Raw genomic sequence first — 22518 nt, 5'->3', positions numbered from 1 at the left:
ACAAACACACAAAACTGGCGACTTTTCCATCCCCAATCCCTGCACTGCTGAGACACAAAGTGAATTTTATGGCAAAGGATCCTTAATCCCCAGAGACGCTTTGGCTTGTGGTGCTTTTTTAAGGCCTCTCTGCCCTGCCCGGTACCATGGGTCAAATGAGGGGTGTATAAAAATGGTGGCCTTAGGAAGCCTCCACGGTACAGGGCTGCAGGCCCCTCAGATGTGAACGTGAGACACCCACCCAGCGAGACCTTTACACAGGGAACTTAAATCTAACCTTGATAAATAAAACCAAACGTTTATTTACACCAAAGAATTCCAACACTGGATCTTTCACATATGAAGGACAAAGTATTATATATATACACACAGCAAAGGGTGGCAGGGCTGTAACAAGAGTTTATAGTTTCCCCACAATTACAGGTCTACCATTTCAGTTTCACTGGAGACAGTGGTTCTGCTCCTACCTCTCAGATACATTTACAAGACTGAGGGGCAGGCCTTCTCACTGAATGGCATGTGAAGAAAGGGGAAGATAGGAGGGAAAGAAAGTGGAAAGCTTAAAATGAAAGTGTGGCCACATCTCCCATTAGCTCTTAAAGCGTTCTTAACATAAAACCTATATAGATAATATTTTTTTTCTTTTGTAAAAAGCAATAAATTATACCCAGTAGCTAACTGAATTCAAAATGGCCAAGTCTCCTTCCAACTATAGAGTATGCTGGGAGACAAGAGGGGAGAGGACCAAGGTAAAGAGCCTGGGAGGGAAGGTTATTGAAGTTTTAAACTAAACTTATAAGTGAGTTGGATTTAGGGTCAGGTCAGTAAGACATGATTCAGACTGAACAGAAATTTTCAGGACCTGTCAGCACTTCGGGTAGATTTTTCAGCATCTCAATGTAACTATAACTAAGACATATTTCCACTAGATTCACCAGGATAACCCCACTGAAGCACTTTGGGAATAAAGTGATGTAAATGACGAGCAGTACACTGCTTTTATAGGTTGGGTCCACCCTCCTTCCTTCCCACCTCCCTTGAAGAAGCTACATTTTTGTAATCTCTGGAAAAGAGCATGAGATACAAGCCCCCTGCCCCAAAGTGTGGGATGGTGGGTGAACAATGGCATGGGAAGAAATCTCCACCCAAATGCAGCAGCAGGAATTGAGGCTGGTTTGTCTCTGTGTTTTAGTGATGAGGAACTGAATTTGGAAGGGGAGAAAAAAATTTGTCCGTGAAATATTCCACTTGCAGGTAATTTTTCAGGGAATCCCCTGAGTTATGAAAAGTTCGAGTTAAAAAAAAAGAAAGAAAGAAAAAAAAAAAAGAAAATCAGCCTATTGTAATTCTTTTTTTATGACTGAACTACTATAAATCCATAAGCAACGGTTCAGACACGGTGCTTCTTAAGTATTTCACCCTCCCCGCCAGGCGCAAGCTGCATCAAGGAGAGAGTGGACTCCCCCACCTCTGCTCAGGCCTCAGGAGATAGAAGGGGCCTTTATTGCTGAGCGCCAGCGGCAGCCGGAACAGGCATCCCGAGGGGGTTGGCAGCAGCAATCACTGGTGAGCCTGCCAGAGGTCCGAGGGGTGAAGGGGTTGGCACTGAAGAAATCCCTGAAAGAAACAGATGAGGGTAAGTCAGAGACACCAACCATGGAAATCTTAGTCACCAGTTTCCATAGCCCCTATCACAAAAGTGACACACAAATAATTCTCTTGGTCTGTTCGATACATCTATGTCTCTGGATCTATTCTTGTTCATCAGTTTATGTTGTTCATTATATTCCACACACAAAAAAATTTTCTTTATTAAAGGCATCTCCTTTGCCAGATTTTTACAAATTAAACTGATTTCAAATTAAATCCTCACAAATTAAAATGGCAAGTTCTAATTAACTTAGGAGGTAAAGAAATCCATGCTTGGAGAGTTTAAGCAGTTTGACCAAAGGTAAACAGCTAGTAAAGTTGGCAACTATGCTTGGGTTTCAACCCAGGCCTAGCTATGGCGGCACTGTGCAAATTTCCTGTTCTATAATCTGTGCTAACCTAGTGGCCACTAACCACATGTAGCTACTGAGCACCTGAAATGTGGCTAGGGTAACTACGAAACTGTTTTTTTTTTTTTAACATTTATTAAATTTTGCTTAATTTAAATAGCCACCTGTGGCTAGTCACCACCATACTGAACAGCAGAGGGCTAGAGTAAAAACTCATGTGCTTATATCACACTGCCAGCTAAAATTTAAAAAAAAAAGTTATTTTTAGTGGGGAAAGGCGCACGTCCCACCTCTAAGCTAAAACTTTATTTGAGGAAGTTCAAAAGAATATACAGTGAATAAACCTCCCCTGCCCTGTCACTATGGCACCATTTCTGGAGTATATCCTTCTAGAAGTATTTTATGCATGTACATTAACACAATTTTATCAGAATATTCATATGGATACCATATATACTCTATATACTTTTGCCCACTCCTGGTCTTGGACATGGCTCTGCACCTTGCTTATTTTATTTTCACATTATCTTGGAGTTGGAGCTAGAAAAGAACACGAAACACTCATTCTTTTCTCTGGCTGCATAGCATTCCACTGAATGGATGTCCCATAATTCATTTGACAGTTCCCATAATTCATTTGAGAGCTGTTTTCAGTATCTTGCTATTACAAATAAGGCTACGACCTCGGACATGCATCATTTTGCACATAGGCAAGATTCCCAGGTGATAAATTCTAGAAGGCAGCTAGCTCATTAACAGTAATTCTTTGAGGGTGTCTGAGTCAAGGACCTCACTACAAGTGTACCCACGTGGGTCTGCCTATATGTATAATTCTCACAATATGGGCCTATAATTTCTTTAGAATAATTGTGTACTCTGTACAAAAATTTGCTCTAAATCGTAGTGATTCAACAATACGGAAAAATAATTTCATATATTTACAATTTATTAGGTACATGGTAATTGCTTCGGGGGGAAAAAAATCAAAGAACCATTCTTTTACTAATATACACCCCATGTGCAAACCCCATATCTTCTCTCCCCAATTTCTTTCTTTTTTTTTTTTTTGGTTCCCACACCAGGAGTCGAATCTCCCCAATTTCTTAATCTCATTTCTGAGGACCATGTCAACTACTGTCACTCTAAACTGTGAGATAAAAGGATCACCTTTTATTTTTCATGGCTTGTTGGGACATTCATGTCCCTCTGACACACTTGGGGATTCCTAGAAGAGCCTGTTGATAGCCTACTCAAAGTAGTGTCACTGAGGTATATCAGATGTCAAAAGCATCCTGAAGCCTAGTGGAGAGAGCTGCACAGGTTAGTATATCAATATCAATAAGGTAATCATAACAGAGAGAAGAGGAGGTTCACAAGAAATCAGGTCACAACAGGGACCAAATCAGGCCACAAAAACACAAATAAGGAAGAATAATTGACTTCTACTGCTTTAAAAAAAGAAAAGAAAAATTCACTAATGAACTGACCTGTCATCATATTGGCGCTGCTGACAGGCGTACTGCCTCCTGGCATGCTAGATGAGCCCATTCGAGCCTGGTCCTTCACAACAGTGTCTAGAAAAAGACAAAAATGTTAAGTTCTATTATGCTTAACGATTACTAATGATCTTAAAAGCAGTCACGTTCATGCTTTCAATCTTATTTATATTCCATATAATTCCCAGAAGAACTTAAGGTGGCAAATGCCTTGTCTTCCCCATGAATTAGATAAGTAATAGAAAATAGAATTATCTTTCCTGTCAAACTAGTAAAGGCAACCTCTAAAATTAAATGGTAGGAAGATGAGGTAATTATCCATGGTAGATCTAATTTAAAACAAAACTGATCCTGTTAGGGTTGAATAAGATAATACAATCTAATCTAGCCTAGAGTGATATATTAGCAGAGTAAAATGATCTTATTGCAACCCACAACTCAAGTGGTTAAGCATGGTACCAAATAGGCCAAAGTTATAGCTTGTGCAGATTAGTGCTATTACCATAGACTTCAGGTCATTCTTCTTCAGATACAGGAGACTGGGCAACCGCATAATCAGTTCACTACAAAACCACTCCAACACTCCAAGGAATAATCCAATGATGAAGCTAACATCACAGTGGAGATGGAGTGGGTCTAACTGACTAATTGACATTTTCACCCAGGACAGCACAGTTAGCTATATCACAAACCTAAGTCAAAGTGTTCATACAGTTAATATTTTGAAGCTTCCTTGGCTCTCCAATAAATTATAACCAGAAACAGGGCAGATTTAGGGCTATCTATATAAAAGCCTAAGCGACCATCCGACCGTCCAACCAGTAGCTATGACGTGAACTGACCACCAGGAGGCAGATGCTCAACGCAGGAGCTGCAAGCTGTGGTGACTTGGCAGCTCGGCTCTAGAGTGACACACCTGGAACCAGAGAGGAGGGAGCCTGGTTCTGGGGTGCGTCACCAGAGAAGCGTCCTCTCGCAATCCGGGACCCCTCGGGGGATGTTGGAGAGCCAGTTTTGGCCCGATCCCCACAGGCCAGGTGGAGGGACCCCACCCGCCGGTACAGGAATCCATGCACTGGGCCTCTAGTTCATTATTAGCTAACCTCTGAGAAATGTTACTAACACAGTAAGAAAAGCAGTTTTTTTAGGAACAATCATGTATTAAGTACTGTCAGACAAGAATCCTTCCAACAATTCTGTAAGACAGTTGCCATCACTGTCCTCATTTGAAGAAAACAAGACTCACTGTGGGTGAAATAACTTTGCCATAGGCTAAGCAGAGCTGGGATTCCAACTCTCTTCTGGCGGGACCATGGGTCCACAGTTTTCTTCACAGCATATATTTTCCTTTGTCTTGTACAGTCTGCTGGGCAGGCCTGCACAGGCTCTATGGATTGAACAGTTGGACTCACAGAAATAGGGGTGTTCCATGGCTTCTCTTGCAGTGAGCCGTGACTGGTGGTCATATCGCAGCAGCTTGTCCAGGAAATCCAAGGCCTCAGGGCTGACAAGGTGCTGGTTTTCACTGTGGACAAAGCGTTCCCATCGCTTACGGGAGTGTCTGCAGAGCCAAAAGGGGTAATGAGAAATGAACAAGGGGCAGAGAAGCCCAACATTTATTTCACTCCTAAATTTTCCTTAGTGATTAGGAGCCCAGACACTAGCAAAAAGAAATCAAAACTCAAGAGAGCAGTTTTATAGCACTCTGTCACTGGGGAGACAACCAAGCTAACCGGAGGGGCTGAAAACAGCAGTGTTGCACAAAAGAGAAATCTGGGTGCTCACAATTTTATAAACCATAATTCATGTTCCTTTACAATACTGAATACTTCTGCACAGCAAGGAGGGTCAGGTGGCTGGTCTAACCAGGCCTCTTTCCCATCCCCTCACACATTCCTGGCATCTAGCCACTATTTTCAGAGTCTGTTCACTGTCTGTCTGCACATTAGTCTTAAAACATACATTTCCAATTACTATTTATTTCTCTTGCAGTGGTTCTCAACCTTCTGGCCCTTTAATACAGTTCCTCATGTTGTGGTGACCCCCAACCATAAAATTATTTTTGTTGCTACTTCATAACTGTAATGTTGCTACTGTTATGAATCGTAATGTAAATATCGGATATGCAGGATGGTCTTAGGCGACCCCTGTGAAAGGGTCGTTCGACCGCCAAAGGGGTCGCGACCCAAAGGTTGAGAACCGCTGTAGAGGGTTTTGTCATTTGGAGAAGCTAAGTCAACTATAGCCCTTCTATTAGAATCTACATTTCATTACTTTTACAGGAATCCTCTGACAATAATCTCCACACCTGTCCTGTAAGTGAATTTGGGAAAACTGCCAGTCAATCCAGTGATTTTATCACAGGATCACCCAAGCAGCACCCTGTAGTACAGGACCAGTGATGCTTTAGCAGTGCTGGCAAAGAGGATGTAACTATTTTTTTTAAATAGTTTTAAAGAAATATATTTTATTGGTTTTTAGAGAGAGAAAGTGAGAGGGAGAGAAACATCAATGTGAGAACAAAACATTGATCACCTGCCTCCTGTACGCCCCCCACCAGGGAATCAAGCCTGCAATCTGGTATGTGCCCTGACCAGTAATCAAACCGGCAACCTTTCAGTGCACAGGATGATGCCAAACCAACTGAGCCACACTGGCCAGGGTCATAACTATTTTTTGATGCATAGATTTTGTTTTATGACTCACCTGCCCAAGATATCATTGAAACGTGGATCTAATTCAATGTTGTATTTGTCAATATAGTCATATAAATCTTCTGTCCCCAGAACCTTGGCTATCCTCACCAACTAGGATTGAAGAAAGACAAAAACCCACACAACAATCATGTTACAAGATTAAATCAACAAACATCCATGATTGGATTAACAGCAAGGGATCATCGTGGCTACAAGGTATGAACATACACTCAATTTACTTCAGATTTCTGTGTTGCGTAGGAATAATTTCCACATAAAATTCTCTAAATCAGAACTCAATGTGATGGTGTAAAAAAAGAAAAAACAAACAATGATATAACCGGGTTCCTTTCCCTTGAAACGTCTCCCAGATGAAGTCTTAGGTTTGTACCCTCACAACCCAGCTAAGGGTGTCATTTCTTTTGGGAAACTCCCCTTCCACAACTGCCTTTTGTACCTTGTCTGTTTCTATTCTGACATTTATAACTGTAACTTATTTCCTTGTATGTTTGATTCCCTAACTAGACTATGAACTCTTTGAGAGGCTGGACTAATCTTTTTTCTTAGTACTTTTATTGACTCTTTATAGAAAGAGGAAGGGGAAGGGAGAGATAGAAACACCGATGAGAGAAACATTATTGATCAATTGCCTCTTGCATACCCCCTGGGTTTGGATTGAGCCCCAAATCCAGCATGTGCCCTGACTGGAAATTGAACCAGTGACCTCTTAGTGCCTGGATGGACGCTCAACCACTCAGCCACAAGTTTAGGCCAGGGCTAGACTAAACTTAAGAAAGAAAGAGAGAAAGAGAGAGAAAGAAAGAGAGAGAGAAAGGAAAGAAAGAGAGAAAGAGAGAGAAAGAAAGAGAGAGAGAAAGGAAAGAAAGAGAGAAAGAAGAAAAGAAAGAGAGAAAGAAAAAGAGAGAGAGAAAGAAAGAGAGAAAGAGAGAGAAAGAGAGAGAAAGAAAGAGAGAAAGGAAAGAGAGAAAGAAAGAGAGAAAGAAAGAGAGAAAGAAAGAAAGAGAGAGAGAAAGAGAGAGAGAGAAAGAAAGAGAGAGAGAAAGGAGAGAAAGAGAGAAAGAAAGAGAGAGAGAAAGGAAAGAAAGAGAGAAAGAGAGAGAAAGAAAGAGAGAGAGAAAGGAAAGAGAGAAAGAAGAAAAGAAAGAGAGAAAGAAGAAAGAAAGAAAGAAAGAAAGAAAGAAAGAAAGAAAGAAAGAAAGAAAGAAAGAAAGGAAAAGAAAAGAAAAGAAAAGAAAAGAAAAGAAAAGAAAAGAAAAGAAAAGAAAAGAAAGCCCTAACTGATTTGGCTCAGTGGATAGAGCGTCAGCCTGCGGACTCAAGGGTCCCAGGTTCAATTCCAGTGAAGGGCATATACCTTGGTTGTGGGCACATCCACCATAGAGAGTGTGCAGGAGGTAGCTGATCGATGTTTCTCTCTCATCGATGTTTCTAACTCTCTATCCCTCTCCCTTCATCTCTGTGAAAAATCAATAAAATATATTAAAAAAGAAAAAAGAAGTCTTCCCCAACACTGCATGGCGCCTCATAAAGACTTGTTGATTTTAACTGATCTTCAAGGGGAAGTGGAGCTAGTTTAAAAAACATTGTCTATATTTCTGACATACACCAACTCAATCCATATAAAGATACAAAAGAAGCCGTAGCTGGTTTGGTTCAGTGAATAGAGCGTTGGCTTGTGGACCAAAGGGTCCCAGGTTCGATTCCGGTCAAGGGCACATATCCAGGGTTGCGGGTTCGGCCCCCAGTGGGGGGTGTGCAGGAGGCAGCTAATCAATGATTCTCTCTCATCAGTAATGTTTCTATCTCTCTCCCTCTCTCTTCCTAAAATAAATAAAAATATATTAAAAAAGAGACAAAAGGATCATAGAAATACCAAATATAAATCAACATGTTGAAGAAAATATTCCCAACTTTAGTGAAAACTCACATTAAAGGATTCTAAGGTAATGTCCTATTTTACATGTATAATTTACAATAAAACAAGCAAACAAATCAAAAGACTAGGGGGAATACTCAGTGATTTCAAAAGGCTAGACGGTAGCTCCCAAAACACCGATATGAGGATCAATGTTGGGCTGACTGAATAAGCCATGAATTGAACATTATTCTAGGGTCTCACTCTAAAAGATTGGGACGGGCATCTATATTTTAGCAAAATCCACCACAGTTTCTACTAAGTAGCTAGATCTCATCATCACTAGGTTAGCCCAGTAAGTTGCCTAATGAGAACAACATGTATCACCTGATCGTAATTGTCATGTCCATGAAAAAATGGCTCCTTCCGAAAAATCATACTTGCCAGCATACAGCCCAAACTCCACATATCCAAACTATAATCGTACATCTGCATTGAAGTTAAAAAAAAAAGTTAAGTTATAAATGAAATAAGAATAAATTATCTTGTACTTTCCAAATAAAAAATTACTATTTTAAAAAAAGATCACTAAAATGTCCAAAAACCAATAACATCTTTATATATATTTTTTCAATTTTTTCTTCTATGCATTTCCCCCATTTTAAAACAATCTGTACATACTATCTTGTATTACCTTTTTCACTCACATAAAAACATCTCAAGTTGTTAGCCTCTGGAAACCTTTTGATGTTAACATTGTTTTATTGCATAAATGTTTCAGAATGTAATCTTTAATTTCCCTATAATAGGATGTTTTATTTAATAATACAAATAATTATAAATAATATCATAAAGAATATTTTTGGCCCTGGTCAGGTTGCTTAGTTGATTATAGCATCATCCTGATATGCCAAGGTTGTGGGTTCAATCCCCAGTCAGGGCACATATAAGAATCAATCACTGAGTGCATGAATAAGTGGAACAAAAATCAATATTTCTCAAAAAAAGCAATACTTTTTTTTTTTTAAAAGAAAGAATATTTTGCCCTAAACGGTTTGGCTCAGTGGATAGAGCATTGGCCTGTGGACTCATGGGTCCCGGGTTCGATTCTGGTCAAGGGCATGTGCCTTGGTTGCAGGCACATCCCCAGTGGGGAGTGTGCAGGAGGCAGCTGATCGATGTTTCTCCCTCATCGATGTTTCTAACTCTCTATCCCTCTCCCTTTCTCTCTGTAAAAAAATCAATAAAATATATTTAAAAAAAAAGAAAGAATATTTTTATGCACAAAATGTTCAAACTCAGGGTTATATCCTCAAGATCCTAGAAAAATAATTTCTAGGACAGTCTTAACTTTTTAAGGTATCTGATAACATCTGGGAAGACTGGGCATGAAAGGTACTCCCAAGGATTTTGTTTCTGTGAGAAGAGGGCTTTTTTTTTTTTTAAATTAAATCTTTATTGTTCAGATTATTACATTTGTTCCTCTTTTTTCCCCCCCATAACTCCCCTCCTTCCAGTTCCTACCCCACCCTCCACCCTCACTCCCCACCCACTGTCCTCATCCATAGGTGCACGATTTTTGTCCAGTCTAGAAGAGTGCTTTTTTAGTAAAGGGAAGGTCTTTATATATAGAACTAGAGGCCTGGTCACGAATTCGTGCACAGGTGGGGTCCAGCTGGCCCACCCGGATGGGGGCCGATCAGGGGTGGGGCCGGCTAAGGCAGTGGTCGGCAAACTGCGGCTCGCAAGCCACATGCGGCTCTTTGGCCCCTTGAGTGTGGCTCTTCTACAAACCACGTGCGGGTGCACACGTACAGTGCAACTGAAACTTTGTGGCACATATGCAGAAGTCGGTATTTTGTGGAAGAGCCACACTCAAGGGGCCAAAGAGCTGCATGTGCCTCACAAACCGCAGTTTGCCAACCACTAGAAGGGGCCACTGGTGGTTGGCAGGCTGGCCCCACTCCCTATCAGGCCGGTTGGCCAGCTGCAGTGGGCGTCATAGCTACCGGTGGTTCCAGTCATTCTGGTGTTCTGGTTGCTGGGTTTTTATATATATACCAGAGGCCAGGTGCACAAAAATTTGCACCTGGGGGGGGGGGGTCCCTCATCCTGACCTGTGCCCTCTCGCAGTCTGGGACCCCTCGGGGGAATGACCACCTGCTGGCTTAGGCCCTCTCCATGGGGGATTGGGCCTAAGCTGGCAGTCAGACATCCCTCTGGCAGCCTGGGAGCCCTTGGGGGATGTCCACTTACAAGTGGGGAGCAGGCCTAAGCTGCAGTTGGACATCCTTAGCGCTGCTGAGGAGGTGGGAGAGGCTCCCACCACCACTGCTGTATTGGCAGCCATCAGTCTGGCTAGTGGCTGAGCAGAGCTCCCCCTGTGGGAGCGCACCTACCACCAGGGGAAAGCTCCTGCATTGAGCATCTGCCCGCTGGTGGTCAGTGTGTCATAGTGACCAGTCATTCCCAGTCATTCTGCTGTTAGGGTCAATTTGCATATTACCCTTTTATTAAATAGGATAGAGTCCTGGTGTATGAGTGGGGGACAGCTGGTTTGCCCTGAAGGGTGTCCTGGATCAGGGTGGGGTCCCATTGGGGTGCCTCGCCAGCCTGGGTGAGGGGCTCAGGGCCATTTTCAGGCTGGCCACACCCCCTTCAGGGAGGGGGGTCCTGCTGGGGTCCCTGGCCAGCCTGGGTGAGGGGCTGATGGTTGTTTGCAGGCTGGCTAAGCCCCCCAGCGGGGCTCCTCACCCCATGAGGGTGTGGTCAGCCTGTGTGAGGGGCTGATGGCTGTATGCAGACTGGCCACGGCCCCCAGCCACCCAATCTCCCAGTGGAGGCTGGCTGGAAGCAAGTATCTGGGCTTTATTTATCTTCTATAATTGAAACTTTGTTGCCATGAGCAGAGGCCACAGCCAGCTCAGGGCAGGAGGGAAGCTTGGCTTCCTCCATCGCCTGGGCAACCAAGCCTCCTGCTTGCTCCAGCTCCGTGGCTGCCGGCTGTCATCTTGGTTGGGTTAATTTGCATATAGTCACTCTGATTGGCTGGTGGGCGTAGCTAGGGCATAGTGAAGGTACAGTCAATTAGCATCTTTGTCTTTTATTAGTGTAGATAGATACAATTTATGAAAATCTTGAGAGCATTTTTTAGTTTAGTCCTTAGGTTGGTTAAACCTATTCTCTGGAGTTTCTAAATAGAAAAGGTTATCTTTGGTGTACTTTTTCTTCAGTTAGGATCAAATGAAGATCTATTCATATTCTATGGACATTATGAGAATAAAAACATAAATCACAGTAGATGAACTGAGGTAATTCATATTTTACATTTGTATAAAAGGGACAGCCATGGACATGTATAAGTAACCTACTCAAAATGAGAATTTTTGCAAATTATGTACAAAGTAAGCATAGAACAGAAACTTTCTTGTTAATTCTCACTTGAGGATATTTTTTTCCATTTTAGAGAGAGTGGAAGGGAGGGAGGGGCGGAGAAAAAGACACACACACACACACACACACACATACACACACACACACACACACTGATTAGTTGCTTCTTGCACATGCCTTGACCTGGGCTAGGGATCAAACCTGCAACCCAGGTAAGTTCCCTTGACCAGGAATCAAACATGCCACCCTTTGGTTTTGGGCTGACGCTATAATTACTCAGCGACACTGACCAGAGCTAAGACAGAAATTTTACTTGCCGTTCTCTTCTCACCTGATAGTCTACAAGTAGCTCAGGACCTTTGAAGTATCGAGAAGCAACTCGGACATTATATTCTTGGCCAGGATGGTAAAATTCAGCTAAACCCCAGTCTATTAGCCGTAGCTGAAAGAAAAAAAAAGAGAGAATAAATCATAAGGACTTTATTTTCCAAGCTATTCCGTACATTGCAGCAGTTCTCAACCTGTGGGTTGTGAACAATGAAAATACATTCTGCATATCAGATATTTACATTACAATTCATAACAGTAGCAAAATTACAGTTATGAAGTAGCAACAAAAACAATTTTATGGTTGGGGGTAACCACAACATGAGGAACTGTATTAAAGGGTCGCGGCATTAGGTAAGTTGAGAACCACTGCTACATTGCCTTTAGGGTACTCTTAAAAACTAGAGGCCCAGTGCACGACATTCATGCATAGGTGCGGTCCCTAGGCCCAATTGGCGATTGAAGTGCGAGTGTCTGGCGTGGAAGAGCAGGTCCCAGCTGACCTTTGGGTCCTGGGCAGCACCTGGGCCACCAGGCCCCTGTGCACCCTCCTTCACCTGAGTCACAGTGCCCAAGTCCCTACGTGAAGATGCAGTGAGCATGCCCAGACGCCATGGGCCGGGGCGTAGCGTGGGCCTCTGGGCCGCCCAGTGGTGCCACACAGAAGGTGGGTGGGCAGTGCGCTCTCCTTTGGCCGGCCTCGCAGACCGGCTCCTGCGCGAAACCATGGGGAGCCTGACTGGCCTCTGTGGCATGGCTCACCAGGAAGAGGCTGCGCGGGTGCAGGGCGGGCTCCTCATGGGTGCCCAGAGCCTGAGAGCGGGGACTTCCCCAGTGCCCGAGCCCTGGCATCCCAGGGGAGGGTAGCAGGGGGAGTTCAAGCAAGCTTAGCGGACATCCCACATTCTCACTGCACCTCTGTCAACCCTGCCCCCAGGTAGCTGGCGAGAGGTCGAAGCCCCCTGCCCAGGTGCCACAGGAGGTTGGTTGCTGCCACCCACCCCCCCAGTTCCCCATCCCAACCCAGAGCCCTGCCCCAATTGGGTGATGGGGGCCTGCAGCAGCTCCTGTGTTAAGCGTCTGCCCCCTGGTGGTCATTGTGACCAGCTGTTCCATCGTAACGGCCAGTTAGGCTTTTATATACATAGACAAGAGGCCCTGTGCACGAAATTTGTGCACTTGGGGGGTGGGGTCGTCCCTCAGCCCGGCCTGTACCCTCTCACGGTTCGGGAGCCCTTGGGGGATGTCCAACACATGTGAGTCAGACATCCTTAGCGCTGCCGTGGAGGCGGGAGAGGTCCTGCCACTGCTGCTGCGCTCACCAGCCATGAGCCCGGCTTCTGGCTGAGTGGTGCTCCCCTTGTGAGAATGCACTGACCACCAGGGGGCAGCTCTTGAATTGAGCGTCTGACTCCTGGTGGTCAGTAAGCATCATAGTGATTGGTCAATCATTGTTTGGTCAATTTGCATATTAGCCTTTTATTATATAGGAAGATACCACCCATATCACTTTAAATTAAAACCCCTACCTATTATACGGGGTGTGGGTGGAAGGGGGAACGTCAAAAGTAGATTTACAGTTTTCATATGGAAAAATTTAATACAAGAATAAATAATACAGAAATAAACTGTGATTCACATACCCACAACTGTAAACCTAGTTTTGCCAACCCCTGTATTTAAAATGAAAATCGAACTTTTTGGAAAACCCTGTTTAGCTTGACAGATAGTTCTCATGACTTAATTCTTGTGCTCCAGGTTAACCCACTGAAAGACAATTTCATTTTGTGGTTTCTGCAAATTTCTTAAACTGCTCAGCTGAGTAGAATGTCTAGGCTTTTCCTAGACTCCTATTGGTTAAGTTAGGTCCTCACTGAAGTCTTTTCTAATTATCAAGTACGACCAACCATTGCCTTTAGTCCCTCCCTGAACCTCAGATATCCTGCTTTAATAGAACCCACAAATCTTTAAAAATATTTTTTTTTTTGGGGGGGGGGCTGAAAAAGAGGGAGAGAAGGGGAGGGATAAATTTATTGTTCCACTTATTTATGCATTCATTGGTTGCTTCTTTTATGTGCTATGACTGGGGATGAAACCCACAACCTTGACATATCAGGATGATGCTCTAACATCAGTGGTCGGCCAACTCATTAGTCAACAGAGCCAAATATCAACAGTACAACGATTGAAATTTCTTTTGAGAGCCAATTTTTTTAAACTTAAACTAGTGAATGAAGTAAGAGAAAACCCATACAAAATGGCCTTTTACCAAAATGTATCCTGAAAGTGGAAAAAGTACTAGCACAGTCAATAGGCAATCTTATTTTCCCATTGTGTAAAACATAAGCATGATTTGAATTGTTGGTACTAGAGTATGACTAATTTGTCACTGTTAACTAGGTACAGTGTCTTCGTTGTTTTGGTGAACAACGGGAATTACAACAAAAGGTATGAAAGTATATTAAAAGCAGCAAGAGAAAGAAACTCAGTTACCTACAAGGGAATACCCATACGACTGTCAGCTGATTTCTCAACAGAAACTTTGCAGGCCAGAAGGGAGTGGCAAGAAATATTCAAAGTGATGAATGCCAAGAACCTGCAACCAAGATTACTTTATCCAGCAAAGCTATCATTCAGAATTGAAGGTCAGATAAAGAGCTTCACAGATAAGGAAAAGCTAAAGGAGTTCATCACCACCAAACCAGTATTATATGAAATGCTGAAAGGTATCCTTTAAGAAGAGGAAGAAGAAAAAGGTAAAGATAAAAATTATGAACAACAAATATGCATCTATCAACAAGTGAATCTAAGAATCAAGTGAATAAATAATCTGATGAACAGAATGAACTGGTGATTATAATAGAATCAGGGACATAGAAAGGGAATGGACTCATTATTCTTGGGGGGAAAAGAGGTGTTGGAGATGCGGGAAGAGACTGGACAAAAATTGTGCACCTAGGGATGAGGACAGTGGCGGGGTAAGGGCAGAGGGTGGGGTGGGAACTGGGTGAAGGCGAGCTATGGGGGTAAAAAAAGAGGAACAAATGTAATAATCTGAACAATAAAGATTTAATAAAATAAAATAAAATAAAAAAAATATATATTTTGATTTTTTTTTTTTTTTTTAACAGAGAGGAAGGGAGAGGGATAGAGAGTTAGAAACATTGATGAGAGAGAAACATCGATCAGCTACCTCCTGCACACCCCTCCTCCCGGGATGTGTCCGCAACCAAGGTACATGCCCTTGACTGGAATCGAACCTGGGACCCCTCAGTCCTCAGGCCGACACTCTATTCATTGAGCCAAACCAGCCAGGGAAGTATAATTATTTTTACAGTCTTTCTCTCCAACCCCTTAAAAAAAGTGCTTCAGAGCTATCCCTGAGCATTTTTTTTTTTTTTTTTAGCAACAAGTATTCCTAGATGAATATTTCTGGCTCCATGGCTTCACACACAGCATATCAGCGTTTCTTACTTATACTCTCTAGCTCAGCGGTCGCCAACTGGTGGTCCACAGACCACTCATGAGGTCCAAAAGGTTGGCGACCGCTCCTCAAGCCCATGTCTTCTACCAGCCATCTCTGCCTCTCTGATCACCTAGCAAACATCTCAGAGCTAAACCTATTTATTCCCCTTCTCCCACAGCCTCTGCCTTCACCCTGGACTCTTGTCTCCCTTACACTCAACATCTAATCTGTCAACAAATCTTGTTGGCTTATATTCTGACCACCATCATCACTTCCACTGCTACTGCCCTGGTTCATGCCACTACCATCTCTTGTCTGATGTACTGCAGTAGCCTCTTCTTCTAACTTGTCAAGCTGCTTTCACTCTTGCCCTCTATTCTCTACACAACCAGAATGATCCCTTTTATTATTTTTTTAAAAGTATATCTTTATTGATTTCAGGGAGGATGGGAGAGGGAGAGATAGAAACATCGATGAGAGAGTATCATTGATTGGCTGCCTCCTGCACACCCCTTACTGGGGATCGAGCCCACAACCTGAGCATATGCCCTTGGCCAGAATTGAACCTGGGACCCTTCAGTCCACAGGCTGATGCTCTATCCACTGAGCCAAACTGGCTAGGGCCAGAATGATCCCTTTTAAATGCTTTATATATATATATTTTTAAAATATATTTTATTGATTTTTTACAGAGAGGAAGGGAGAGGGATAGAGAGCTAGAAACATCGATGAGAGAGAAACATCGATCAGCTGCCTCCTGCACACTCCCCACTGGGGATGTGCCCGCAACCAAGGTACATGCCCTTGACCGGAATCGAACCCGGGACCCCTCAGTTCGCAGGCCGACGCTCTATCCACTGAGCCAAACCGGTCAGGCATATATTTTTAAAATTATTATAAATTTATAGTAAGTTGCGAATTCTGTGTACCCTTCACCCAACTTTACATTTCCTAATGGTATAACTCAAAACCAGGAAACTGACATTGGCACAGTCCACAGACAGACCTGATTATTCACTAGTTTTACATGCGTGTGTGTGTGTGTGTGCGTGTGTGTGTGTGTGTAGTTCTATGTAATTTTATCATGTGTAGATTCGGGTAACTCCTACCATAAGATACAGAACTATTCCATCATCACAGAGGTCCCTTTTGCTATTACTTTTCCACTTTCTAACCCCTGGCAACCCCTATTCTCTAGCTCTATGACTTTGAGAATGTATTATAAATGGAAAAATCAGCACAACTTTTTTACCCCCACTCAGCATGAGATCCAACCAAGTTGTTGCATTATCAGTAATAGTTCATTCCGTTTTATTTCTGAGTAATACTATTCAGTAATAAGACTACATGGTATAGATTTACCTGTTTGATTAAACATTCACTCACTGAAGGACATTAGCCTTCCAATTTTCTTTTAAAAAAAAAAATAGTCTTGAGGGAAAGACAGAAACATCGATATGAGAGAAACACATCGATTGACTCCTGTATGTGCCCTGACCAGGGCCCAGGAGAGGCCTGCAACCAAGCTACCTGCCCTTGACCGGAATCGAACCCAGGACCCTTTGGGCTATAGGCCAATGCTCTATCCATTGAGCCAAACCAGCTAGGGCCTAATTTTCAACTATTAGGAATAAAGCTGCATTCATATACAGGTTTTTATGCAGACCTAAGGTTTGGTTTCTCTGGAATAAAAGACCCTGCTGGATTGTTTGGTAAGCATGTTTGTTTACACACAGCACATTTGTATTTGTAATATGTCTTTTTTATTTGTAATGTCTTTTCTTTAAAATTGATTTTAGAGAGAATTGAAGGGAAAGAGAGAAATATCGATGTGAGAGAGAAAACATTGGGGACTGGAAACACAAACTGGGCATGTGCCCTGACCTGGAATTGAACCGGTAACCTTCCAGTGAACGGGATGATGCTCAACCAACTGACCCACTCCACCTGGCGCTGTTTGTTTAGCTTTTAAAGAAACCAACAAACTATAAAACAATAGGCTGGCAATTTCCAAAATGGCTGTGCCACTTTACATTCCCACCAACAATGTATGAGAGATTGAATTTTTCTGCATCCTTGCCAGCATTTGGTATTGTGCTGTTTATTAAATTGTTCTAATAGATGTGTAGTAAACTTTAAAAATGCCGAGTGAGAGCTTGTCCACCCTTTCCGCAAACCCTGCAAAAGCTCTGCATCTTTAGAGAAAAGTTCTGACAATATTTAAGGTTTTACATGACCTGGCTTTCTTTACCTCTCTCATCCCACTCCCACTCCCTGTCTCCACTGTATATCCTTGCCACTATTCCAACAAACCAGGCACATTTTTGTCTCAGAACTTTGCATCCTCTACCTGGGACATACTTCTTCCTAAGGTTGCATGGCTGATGCCCTCAAGTGTTCTTTAAATATGTCATCTTCCTAATGAAATCTTCCCTTTACCCCTTGTTTAAAACCACAACATCCCCTGCTCTTTCCTAGTCCTGACTTATTGCTCTTCCACATCACTTTTAACTTTCTGGCCTACCAGCATACCTGCAAAGGCAAGCTCCTTATGGACAAGAATTTTTTACTATCTGCTTCAAGCATATATCCCCTGCCTAAAAAATTTAGTTGAATGAACAAATCCTGTACCTCTCCAAAGTCTACAACAGAGAGTCATCACTACCTACAAAAGGTACGCTTGGTTATCTTACAAAACTGAAATATTATAAAGCATGAGTTCAGTAGAACTCTCATTAATAGCACTTGTACTTGCTAAATATTTCATCTATTTCACAACTGTGCACACTTAATTCTCACATTAACCTAGTGGCATGCAGAGCAAATATTATTATACCTGTTGTACAGGTAAGAGAGAGGAAGCAAACAAGAAAGGAGTTTCCCAGATACTAGTTATTCAATAAATAAAACCAGAAGTCGTGTTCCATGCCCAAAACTGATTTGCCCACTATTCTAATGTTTCCTTCTTGACAGTATTCTTTTTGTTGTTGTTAATCCTCACCTGAGGATATTTTTTTTTTTTTGAGAGTGGAAGGGAGTGGGAGAGAGACAGGAGAGGGAGAGACACACAGAGAAAACATCAATTGGTTGCCTCCCGCATACTTCCAGACTGGCGCCAGGAATGGAACCTGCAACCCACGTACGTGCCCATGACCAGGAATTGAACCTGTGACCCTTAGTGCAGGAGCTAATGCTCTATCCACTGGATTACATTGGCCAGGGAGTCCTTCTTGATAGTATCATTAGGAATATGAATAAAGGTTTAAACATTCTGATTAGTTAATTTATTCATTCACCAAATATGTGTCAAGTGCCTAATAGGTACCAGGGACTGTAACAGATGCTAGGGATAAAGTGTTGAAGATGGGCTGTTCACTCTATCAGGCAGGAAAAGATTTGTCAGTCTATCACATTACCTTTCTGTGCTCATGATCAATCATGACATTATGGGGCTTCACATCTCTGTGCATAATTCCCATGCTATGACAATAATCCAGGGCCTGTAAGAGAAATAGGTAAAAACAAAAATAAAAGCTTGCATAAGAGTGATTTTCTAGTTAAAGCTTTTTACTTTTCTTCTATAGTTTTCTTTCTTGTCTCAAAACACCCCTAGGACAAGCACTCTCACAGCTATTTCTCAGACTTGCTCAAGATCCTAAAGTCAAACTCATGGCCTCTGAACTTCAAGTTCTGTTCTTACACAGTTGTTACAATATCCTTTCTTTTCAAAAAGACCCAAAGTGATACCAATTGCATCACTTCCAATTTTTCTCCCTTATATAAAGCCTGGATTATTTTCATAAGCATAGGCCCCTCAAAAGAAGAAAACTGATCTATACTACAAAGTGTTCTTCAAAGAACAATAATTCCTTAGCAGCTAAGTGTTTACAGTAGAGGTCCATGGCCCATATATTGCCTGATGCCTGCTTTTGTGAATGTTTATTTTACTGGAACACAGCCACACCTATTTGCATGTTGTCTGTAGCCGCTTTCGTACGACAACAGAGCTGAGTAGTAGCTTGAGAAAGACCCTATGGAACACAAGGCCAACATTTTTACTGTTTATCCCTGTACTGATGCTTGCTAACTCCTGATTTATGACATCAAATCTAATTTGAAAACCATGTCCAAACTCAAACTAAGGTGAACTGAGTGGTACAACCTTTGGGATTTGCTAATCCTGGCTTTTAGATCAGCTGATGTCATTGGCCAAATTCTTGTCCTTTTTAAAGGGCAACTTGAGTTCCTATAGTTCCTAGGACTAGTCAGCATATCCTTAACTTCAAAGTCCTGCTTGCCACAAGACTGCATGAGCCAATGGGAAGATCAAATATCTCTACTGGCATCGTCAAGGTACTTCTAAGGTTCAAATAAAGGCTTTACATCAACCCTCATTTAATAAGAAACTTTAGCTAACTCTTAGCAATTTTCTCATATATAAAGTTGATCTTGTGACTACTAGGAGGAAGATAATTTGGTGATCCCACTTTAGAAGTCAAAGTCCACTCTAAATCAGCAATCTCTAAGCAGTGATTTATATAATCTTAAAACAACGACTGTTTGACAGCTGAGGAAGTTTCTTGTTTTACTTGTTCAATTTTAAGTGAAATAAAGTATACCAGAAGCCAACACATCTGGAGATATTTTTACAAGTTTGAACAATTTAACTGTTAACTTTCATAAGAGCGAAATTGAGATTACAAATATTTATGGGGCCCCAGCTCTCTTCTAAATACCCTTTCCAAACGATTCTAAATTATATTCCTACTAGACCCTATTCCAGGGGTGGGCAAACTTTTTGACTCGAGGGCCACAATGGGTTCTTAAACTGGACCGGAGGGCCGGAACAAAAGCATGGATGGAGTGTTTGTGTGAACTAATATAAATTCAAAGTAAACATCATTACATAAAAGGGTACGGTCTTTTTTTTTTTTAGTTTTATTCATTTCAAACGGGCCGGATCTGGCCCACAGGCCGTAGTTTGCCCACGGCTGCCCTATTCCATACCCTTTACATTAGCAGAAGAGTTCTGATGCTATTAACTTATTAAAAACTTACATGAAAAGGCCCCTTCTTTCAACATATTTTAAAAGTTAATTCACTAGCTTTTGTATAGTCATTTGAGTTATTTAACAAAGGTAAGATCAATCTAAAAGTATTTAGTATTCAAAGTTCCCTTACCTTCAGAATCTCATACATGTAAAACCGAATATCATAGTCTGTTAACGTCTGGTATAATTGCTGTTAAAGACAAATGCAACATTTGAGCCATGAAATAGTGCTAACGGAAGGCAATTTCTCATCCTCATTTGTAGTAATTCAAACCAAGACTTGGCTCATTTGCCATCATTCCAAGATCTGTATCTACACCAGTCTCTACTTCTTCAACATAACATTCCCTTTAAAGAGATACGCTGAGTCTTTAACTCTATATGCAAAAGTCAAGAATTACTTAACTTGTATTTCTGAAGCTAAAATTCACTGTTGGGAATATACCAGTTTATCTAATATGCAATGATATACATTTGCAATTAAGTTTGCTTTTCATTTACCTCCAGACCTCAAAAAAGGCATTTTGGCAAATACACAGCCTCCTTAGTAGGAAACTACCTCATCTGCAGATCACCAGTGAGCATGCAGATGGCTCGCTGCCAAATCTGTCAAGCCAACTTAACAGAATTATTCCTCTCCCAATTTTTTTTTTGTACTAGAACTGAGAATTGTTTGAAGTAGGCCGCTGGATGGGCGGAAAGTCAGAGATCAGTTGTAGAGGTATGTGTCGTAGCAGAATTTACACCACCCTAACCCAGAGGAATCCTAAGGTATAAGAAGACTTTCCTTTTCATACACAACACATTCCTCCTTAAACACTGCCATTTCAAAGTAAAATGCCCACGGACAGATCTTGACTGAACATGTGTTATTGCTTTCATTACGTTTGACATCAGGGGAAACTTAAATGAATGGTAAAGGTGGTGAAAAGTAAATGTATTTGGTTATTAAAGAGAGCACACAACAAATAGAAGTGTAAAATGCCAAGATGTGGAAAGTGGCAGTTTGTACAGCAGTATTTCTATCTTATAATTTAACACTGTGAAGATGAAAAGCTCTTTTAAGTAAGTTGGAAGGAAGTTCTTCTAATACTAATATCCCTAAAAGGTTTTCTATGTAGTCTGAAAACCCAACAGCTTGAAAAGATTGGTTATATCTTATACCTTGAAGTCTGTGTTGTTTACATGTTCAAAAACCAAGGCAGGAGTTCGTGACTAGGGAAAAGAAAAAGAAAACACACATTAGCAAAAGCCCTGGCAGCTTTAATGAGCACAATGTTTGCGGATGCTACGTGGTGAATTTGGCAGTCCTCGCCTCAGTAGTAAGAATCCCTCTATTGCTACAAGCCCTCCCCCCTCTCTGATCACCACACTTAGGTCATTTTTGGGATGGATTTCAAACAGAAGACATGGAGCTGAAGTCTCACCAGGCTCTAGGCAGCCCGACAATGCGCCCATCGCCCATCGGCATCGGACCTGAGTTTGCAAAATGGATTAACACATTTCAGTTTCCAGTGCTATCAGTCTCTTATCCTAGAAGAATAAGAAATAGTCTGTGGGTGGAGGTCTCTTTGAAAGAAAGACCCAAACTAGTTAAATGCTATTAACTGATTAAGCACTTTTAAAGTAGGACTTAACAGTAGAGCGGGGAACAGAGAGAGGCCAGCTGTGCTCTGAGTCAAACACCACCTCAGCCCTGGTGGGCCTTGCCAGCACATACTATACTTACCACAGGGTCTTTTACAATGTCTGCCAGTGTGATGATGTTGGGACCGCCTCGCAAATTCTCCAAAATCTTTATTTCACGCTTAATTTTCTTCTTCTTTACTGGCTGAAAGAGTAAAAGTTCGAACATCAGTGAAATAAAGTATTTCAGGCTATTTCAACAGATAATGTAATACATACATATTTATGAGCTCCTTGAAAGAAGGAAATGTGTCAGATTCATCTCTGAATCCCCTTCTCCTAGCCCTATGACAGGCATTCTGTGGGTTACTTAGCAAATGTTGAATTTAAAGAAAAAAGATTTCCATTCCAAAGATTAGACCTCTGCAGAATTAGCATTTAATTCCAATCATCAGTCTTAAAATGTTAACTCTTTACAACTATACAAACTAGGATTATAAATGGTAATACTAATACTATAAATGGTAATCTTGAAAAATCTTTTTACCAATTAGAATGAAACAGACTTTTTTTATTCCATCCTCTAA

At 41.8% G+C, this 22518-nt stretch overlaps 1 protein-coding gene across 4 annotated transcripts in view; it reads right to left on the bottom strand.

Moving 5' to 3' along the window:
* CSNK2A1 (casein kinase 2 alpha 1) overlaps nucleotides 1-22518 on the bottom strand; it is a 66508-nt gene that overhangs the window by 6891 nt on the left and 37099 nt on the right. For 2 of the 4 annotated variants that reach the window (XM_059705808.1, XM_059705806.1), the window contains exons 4-13: nucleotides 22035-22136; nucleotides 21470-21520; nucleotides 20436-20495; nucleotides 18671-18754; nucleotides 11793-11903; nucleotides 8456-8557; nucleotides 6203-6303; nucleotides 4909-5057; nucleotides 3488-3574; nucleotides 1469-1617 (exon numbers count right to left, since the gene is read on the bottom strand). In XM_059705808.1, coding sequence (XP_059561791.1) covers nucleotides 1502-1617; nucleotides 3488-3574; nucleotides 4909-5057; nucleotides 6203-6303; nucleotides 8456-8557; nucleotides 11793-11903; nucleotides 18671-18754; nucleotides 20436-20495; nucleotides 21470-21520; nucleotides 22035-22136 — 963 coding nt within the window. In that variant the 3' untranslated portion in view covers nucleotides 1469-1501. Of the gene's footprint in view, nucleotides 1-277; nucleotides 1618-3487; nucleotides 3575-4908; nucleotides 5058-6202; nucleotides 6304-8455; nucleotides 8558-11792; nucleotides 11904-18670; nucleotides 18755-20435; nucleotides 20496-21469; nucleotides 21521-22034; nucleotides 22137-22518 lie in introns of those variants that run through there. The other 2 variants (XM_059705805.1, XM_059705807.1) reach the window with 1 other exon arrangement.

This window comes from Myotis daubentonii, chromosome 8 (genome assembly GCF_963259705.1).
Source record: "Myotis daubentonii chromosome 8, mMyoDau2.1, whole genome shotgun sequence".
NCBI lineage: Eukaryota > Metazoa > Chordata > Mammalia > Chiroptera > Vespertilionidae > Myotis > Myotis daubentonii.
Note: the sequence above shows the minus strand (reverse complement) of the source record. Positions and strands in the feature narration are given on the sequence as shown.